A 7,996-nucleotide genomic window follows, 5' to 3' on the forward strand; every position below is an offset into this window, starting at 1 on the left:
TGGTAGCTTGAACTTCCTCTACGTCATACATGTTTAATGATGGATTGTAACATTTTTAAAAGGCAGTGGCCCGGCCTCAGATGCAATTAACAAAGTCAACATAGAAGCACACGCATAATAACAATACATTTACATCCATCTGTTCTCTCCTGTTACCATATTGTGTAGGAATTCTAACTCTTTCCTCGTAGAATAAAAAATATAGAAATTCAATGATTTTGTGCATTTGCCAACAGCTAAAATTATGCAAAAAGCAGACTTTAACCTGCTACCCAGGAATGTACAACAATTATTCGCAACAAACATGGAGAAATACAACTTTAGGAAAAAATTCTACTTAAAACTTTTGTATACACGTACAACACTTATAACCTTAAGCATATGTGGAATTAAATTATGGAATGGAGTAAACAAATACACAATGTGCATATATGATCAAGTTTAAGAATAATGTGTTTACAAAGTACAAGAAGGAAGAATCTTCATAAATATTGTGAACCTTGTTAATAAATGAGACAATCTTTCATGTATCACAATCTTTAGTAAATTATGTCAACCACAATTGTTTATTATCTTTTTATGTAAATCTTATTGATATCTAACTATTTATTCAGTTGTCTGTTTGTGTTACAGGTTGAGACAGGAAGTGAACAAATATAAACTAATAGTTTTGAAACCAAAAAGGGGTGGATTTAGGGATGTGCGATATACACAATACAAATTATATAAATTTGGCCATCAATAGAGCTTTCAACAATATCGTTAAATCGTAATAATACATATTGATGACACATTCTAGCTGTGTTCGCCAATTTGACAGCGACAAGCGAACAAACGGGGCCTTTAACGAACTGTCGGATCTTCACTTGCGATCTAGGAGCTAAAGTCCTTTCACGGTGCAAAGCCATTTCAAAGTCAGTAATCAAAGTCTTCATGGCGACAAATAAACTATGTTTCTTACAGGTAGCATTATCACTGAAGGACAAGATATAGCTAAACTTGCTACAATACACACCATAGGAGGACAAGTTAACCACTAACCGCAAGCCACAGCCCTTGAATGCAAACCAGGATGGGCGGATCGATACACATATCGACAGTAACAATAATAAGTATAATATCACTATATGGTTGATCCTACAATGGATAGATCTTTTGACGTTTTGGTATCTTTTACCAACCCATCAAGTAAGTCCCTGGACACACGAGGACTTTAAGGGCAAAAACCAAAATGATTTAAATCACCGCCAATACTAGGAAATAATTTGAATATTTAATTGATATTGTTACAGTAGCATCCTGTGTTTTTGTCTGATTATAAGTATTAGTTTTAGCATTGATATGACCAACACTGCCCCTGTAACAACTTGGTATTAGATCGATACCCAAATGTGTAGTATCACCGAAAATGTATGTGAAGTATTCATACAGCAGAAGAATAACAGGAAATTAACAGGTACATTATTAATAGTTTTGAGAAAATAATACAACCGGAAATTATGTAATATGTCACGGCATATGTCAAATTAGGAGCCTTTGTAACCCGTTTTGAAATGGTTCTATTATAATTTTTTATACCAAATTATATATTGTGATATATATCGTTATCACATGAAGCTGCAATATTTATCGCAATTTAGATTTTAGGCCATATCCTACTGGTATTAAATAAAATCTGCTTCTTGTTACTCCTCTTCAGACATGTTTTAATGTGGAACTGTAAATATGTGAAGAACTGTATTGCAACTGCATGCTCCACATATCAACAGTCCAGGGGTGTTTTTTTGGCCAGCCACATCACAGTTATAGCTGCTTCTTGCAGTGAATATATATGAATATTAATGCATAATCTCCTCATTATATAATTACAAAATTCCCTATGCATTTGAATTTTTTAACATGATGATAACTTGTTTTGAAGTTAGAAGTCGAGGTGACAAGCATATATTTAGGTGTTTCTTTTTAATAACAAAAAATGTCTGTAATATATTGTTGCATGATCAGATAATACAGTTGAAAATATATGCAAGTGCATGAAGTACATTTTTTCTGTCCGAATTGAAATATCAAATACATTTTTCAATAAAGATTAGGTACTTTATTGATTATTGCCAAGCTTTCGTGGGCAAGATCTTGCCATCGGGTCTTGAATTTGACATATGTTATCTAAAATAGTACCTATTAAACAATATATGGGAAATATGAAATCATCTGTTCAGTTCAGTTCATCCATCCATCCATTTTCTACCGCTTGTCCCTTTCGGGGTCAGTTTCAGTTTATTTCGAACATGCATCCGTTACAATGAAATGCATCACACATTCCCAGTTGTTTCATTACAGCACGTCCGAAAAGGAGTAGGAAGAAGCAGAGCTTATTTAATCCTACCCCTTTTCATACCATAGCAATTTTATCCTATTTTCTTGTTCTCTGTAACAGAACAGTGAACAAATAAATGATAAATAAATAATATACCATAGTAAGTAAACAAATATTACATACATAATCTTTTTCTCATTAAAAATTTTTAAAAAAGGGTTCAAGACATTCATCATAATTCTTGTTCTGTGTACTTTGTGAACACTTGTAGTTTGAACAGTCTCTTGAACTGAATCATATTGGTGCTTTGTTTGATTTATTTGGTTAATCCATCCCATAATTTAATTCCACATACTGATATACTGAAGGTTTTAAGTGTTGTACAAGCATACAAATGTTTTAAACTAGATTTTCCTCTAAGGTTATATTTCTCCTCTTTTGTTGAGAAGAATTGTTGTACATTCTTGGGTAGCAGGTTATAATTTGCTTTGTACATAATTTTAGCTGTTTGCAATTACACCAAATCGTTGAATTTCAATACTTGTGATTTAATAAATAAAGGGTTTGTATGTTCTCTATATCCAACATTATGTATTATTCTAATTTATCTTTTTTGTAACACAGTTAGTGAATGAAGTGCACATTTTTAGTTATTTTCCCATATTTCTACACAATACCTCAGATATGGTAACACTAGTGAGCAGTAGAGAATATGAAGTGATTTTTGGTCTAGAACAGGGGTGTCAAACGTACGGCCTCAGGGCCGGATCAGGCCCGCGAACAGGTGTTATCCATTCCGGGGGGATGAGTTTGCTAAGTATAAAAATGAGCCAACATTTTTGAATGAAAGAAACTGCTGTTCTAAATGTGTCCACTGGATGTCGCAATAGCAATTATTTGTATATTTGTAGATTATGCTACATATGTAAAAAAAAAAAAAAAATAAACCACATGGTGTTAGTGCACCAGTCGAGGAAAATTAGCCAACTACATACACTACCGTTCAAAAGTTTGGGGTCACCCAAACAATTTTGTGGAATAGCCTTCATTTCTAAGAACAAGAATAGACTGTCGAGTTTCAGATGAAAGTTATCTTTTTCTGGCCATTTTGAGCGTTTAATTGCCCCCACAAATGTGATGCTCCAGAAACTCAATCTGCTCAAAGGAAGGTCAGTTTTGTAGCTTCTGTAACGAGCTAAACTGTTTTCAGATGTGTGAACATGATTGCACAAGGGTTTTCTAATCATCAATTAGCCTTCTGAGCCAATGAGCAAACACATTGTACCATTAGAACACTGGAGTGATAGTTGCTGGAAATGGGCCTCTATACACCTATGTAGATATTGCACCAAAAACCAGACATTTGCAGCTAGAATAGTCATTTACCACATTAGCAATGTATAGAGTGTATTTCTTTAAAGTTAAGACTAGTTTAAAGTTATCTTCATTGAAAAGTACAGTGCTTTTCCTTCAAAAATAAGGACATTTCAATGTGACCCCAACTTTTTGAACAGTAGTGTAAATAACATCCTGTAATTTGATTGTGATTTTATTACTACGGCTTCCTCCCACCGCCAAAAACATGCACCTGATTGGCAACACTAAATTGGCCCTAGTGTGTGAATGTGAGTGTGAATGTTGTCTGTCTATCTGTGTTGGCCCTGCGATGAGGTGGAGATTTGTCCAGGGTGTACCCCGCCTTCCACCTGAATGCAGCTGAGATAGGCTCCAGCACCCCCCGCGCCCCCAAAAGGGACAAGTGGTAGAAAATGGATGGATGGATCTTGATAGATTGAAAATGAACACCAATGAGTTGTTCAGAAAATATAAGTAATGGCAAACAAACATAGACAACTATTAACTATGGGGCAGCATAGCTCGGTTGTTAGAGCGGCCGTGCCAGCAACTTGAGGGTTCTGGGTTCGATCCCCGCTTTTGCCATCCAAGTCCCTGCTGTTGTGTCCTTGGGCAAGACACTTCACCCACCTGCTCCCAGTGCCACCCACACTGGTTTAAATGTAACTTAGATAATGGGTTTCACTATGTAAAGCGCTTTGAGTCACTAGAGAAAAGCGCTATATAAATATAATTCACATTCACATAATTCACAACCGCAACATGTAAGTGTAAAAAAAACAACAACAACATTATGTGCTTGTTCTATTTTTAAACAAAGAAAACAATCTGAAGTTGTCTTTATTTTTAAGTTATCGTGCCGTGATTTTACCAGTCCGGCCCACTTGGGAGTAGATTTTTCTCCATGTGGCCCCCGATCTAAAATGAGTTTGACACCCCTAGAACATGTTTAGCTTTATTCATTATTGACGTGTTTCCTGCTACTTTATGTTGTATACTTTTGACATGAGATTTCCACTTCATTTGATCATCTATTATTACACCCAAAACATTTGTTTTCGTTTACCCTTTCAATGGCTACTCCGTGTAATTGTATTTGTATTTGACTTTCTCTTCTACTGCTACCAAATAGCATTATTTTAGTTTTGCTGACGTTGTTTTTTCTCCAGACTTGTTTCCTGTCTCTAAATATTCAATTCAACAAAAAATATTCCAGTGACCACTACTTCTCATAGACATAACACAAGAAGTAAACCTTTTTAAAGAGGGAAAAATTGTCATCTAAAGTGTACAGGTGATCTGGAATGAAATTGATAGCTCTATAAAAGAATCAAATTCTTTAAACATTTTTAAAAAGCGTTTTACGCTAAATTCATTGCGATGTTATGCTTTGTATAATTAGCACACCCCTTATGGTTGAGGAATTCAAATTAGTCGCATAATTTTGGTCTTGACCTCTGTATGTATGTATGAGATTATCGCAGATCTTCAAGATGCAACCTCTTAATCAAATTTGGATAATAGGATATTGAGACTGATTTGGTGGATTTAAAGATTCCTTTTTTATTCATAAATGAAATTGTAAATGGGTATTTGGTGGGTAGATTCTGAAATGTATTGTATTGTATTTTGTATATTATATGATGATGTATATTTTAATTGTGGGTCCCTGTCCATAAACTGCGTGTTTCTAAGGATGACCTTTTTGCAGAACGGACTCTGATATTAACAAAAGAAACAATAATGAAATACAAAACTATGTCTGTCTGTAAATACAAAATAAATAATTAAATATTAAGAGCAGAAGAGTCAAAGAAGCAATATTAACTGGATATTCTAGCTCAAAGATTGTTTGTTTTTCTGGATGCATCAAGGAGCTGGGAGCTAAAAGGGAATGCCGGGTGGGGCTTCTGTCTCACTATATTATACAGTATGTCCATTAGAAAAAAAACAAAGCAACTCTCCTTTTTTAGCTTGCTCAATTGTGTTAGACGGATGATGGACTCTTAAGAGAGGAAAGCAACAAGTTCACATTTGCCACTTTTCTCACTGCCCATTAAAACAAGTGGAGTAAATAGGCATCTATAAATCAACTAATGCATGGCTCCTTACCAGAGTCCGTGTAGCGAGGTCTGGCCAGGTCCCTGAAGTAGTAGATGAAATCTATGCAACTGTCGTCCTGCACCTCTCCCTTGGAGCACAGGTCGGAGAGCAACTCCAGCGCCTTTCGACAAATCTCATCCTCTCTTTCTGCAGGCATTGCCCTCCAGCATCCTCCTGACTGCTCGGCCTCCCTGCAGGCTGATCCTTCACCTCTTGTCACACCGCCGGAGACGCACCACCAGCAGGGCACCGCGGCTCCACCCCTGGATGACGACGCATTCACCAAGTCAAACCGAAACCCCAATTTGGAAGTAATAGTGCAAAGATTCAGGTTTTCGAGGAGTTTTTTGTTTGTTTTTTAGTCTAAAAGAAAACTGTTGATTTTTACACTTCCAGTGCCCGGCTAGTTGTTCCTCCTCTGTCCGCTATTGAAGCATCGGCAGCCGGGAAAGAATGAGTGACTGGAGGCGGTCCGCTCTCGGTAAAGCTCTCAACGCACTGAGATGCTGAGATGCACAGGAAGTTAATAAAGCTCCATCAATACCCGCCTACTTATTTTCTTTTTTTTTTCTTAGCTTAATTTGTATCGGAGTTTTTAGAGCAAACAGAGAACTTGATTTAAAAAATATATAGCCTATATATATACATTTTGTTCAAAAAAGTGTAAGTTACATGTAAATACCTGAATGTTGCCCGATGTTCCTACTGCAATAATTACTGTAACACCTGTCTCTTTATATCCGTTAGACGCGCCTTCCTACTTCCCTTTTGTCCACGATAACAGGAGAGGAAGGAGTCCATGCAACAACAAAAAAAGTGAGTTTATTGTTTCGTAAGGAACTTAAAGTTCACTATTTATTGCTTTGTACTATTATTTCTGTGATGGCAGAAACATTTTGACAACAATTGTACTTCCTGTATTGCCAGTAAAGTGCAGCTGAGCAGCAATCCCTGTGTCGGTCGTGTTCCATTAAAGGCCTACTGAAATGAAATGTTCTTACTTAAACGGGGATAGCAGGTCCATTCTATGTGTCATACTTGATCATTTCGCGATGTTGCCATATTTTTGCTGAAAGGATTTAGTAGAGAACATCGACGATAAAGTTCGCAACTTTTGGTCGCTGATAAAAAAAAGCCTTGCCTGTACCGGAAGTAGCGTGACGTCACAAGTTGTGGAGCGCCTCACATCTGCACTTTGTTTACAATCATGGCCACCAGCAGCGAGAGCGATTCGGACCGAGAAAGCGACGATTACCCCATTAATTTGAGCGAGGATGAAAGATTTGTGGATGAGGAAAGTGAGAGTGAAGGATTAGAGGGCAGTGGAAGCGATTCAGATAGGGAAGATGCTGTGGGAGGCGGGTGGGACCTGATATTCAGCTGGGAATGACTAAAACAGTAAATAAACACGAGACATATATATACTCTATTAGCCACAACCCAACCAGGCTTATATTTAATATGCCACAAATTAATCCCGCATAACAAACACCTCCCCCCTCCCGTCCATATAACCCGCCAATACAAATCAAACACCCGCACAACACACTCCAATCCCACAGCCCAAATTACCGTTCATCTCCGTAAAGTTCATACAGCACATATATTTCCCCAAAGTTACTTACGTGACATGCACATAGCGGCACGCACGTACGGGCAAGCGATCAAATGTTTGGAAGCCAAAGCTGCGTACTCACGGTAGCGCGTCTGCTATCCAACTCAAAGTCCTCCTGGTTGTGTTGCTGCAGCCAGCCGCTAATACGCCGATCCCACCTACAGCTTTCTTCTTTGCTGTCTTCATTGTTCATTAAACAAATTGCAAAAGATTCACCAACCCAGATGTCCAGAATACTGTGGAATTTTGCGATGAAAACAGACAACTTAATAGCTGGCCACAACGGTGTCCCAATATGTCCGCACAATCCGTGACGTCACGCGCAAACGTCATCATACCGAGACGTTTTCAGCAGAATATTTTGCGGGAAATTTAAAATTGCACTTTACTAATCTAACCCGGCCGTATTGGCATGTGTTGCAATGTTAAGATTTCATCATTGATGTATAAACTATCAGACTGCGTGGTCGGTAGTAGTGGGTTTCAGTAGGCCTTTAAAATCCACACAATATATATATATATATATATATATATATATATATATATATATATATATATATATATATATATATATATATATATATATATATATATATATATATATA

General features: G+C 37.0%; 1 protein-coding gene across 2 annotated transcripts in view; it reads right to left on the reverse strand.

Moving 5' to 3' along the window:
• Positions 1-6,281, reverse strand: part of syt9b (synaptotagmin IXb) — a 107,208-nt gene extending 100,927 nt beyond the window's left edge. For both annotated transcript variants that reach the window (XM_062035948.1, XM_062035947.1), the window contains exon 1: positions 5,786-6,281. In XM_062035948.1, coding sequence (XP_061891932.1) covers positions 5,786-5,933 — 148 coding nt within the window. In that variant the 5' untranslated portion in view covers positions 5,934-6,281. The remainder of the gene's footprint in view (positions 1-5,785) is intronic.
• Positions 6,282-7,996: the final 1,715 nt, after the last annotated feature.

The sequence above is a fragment of the Entelurus aequoreus genome, linkage group LG24 (genome assembly GCF_033978785.1).
Source record: "Entelurus aequoreus isolate RoL-2023_Sb linkage group LG24, RoL_Eaeq_v1.1, whole genome shotgun sequence".
Taxonomy (NCBI): Eukaryota; Metazoa; Chordata; class Actinopteri; order Syngnathiformes; family Syngnathidae; genus Entelurus; species Entelurus aequoreus.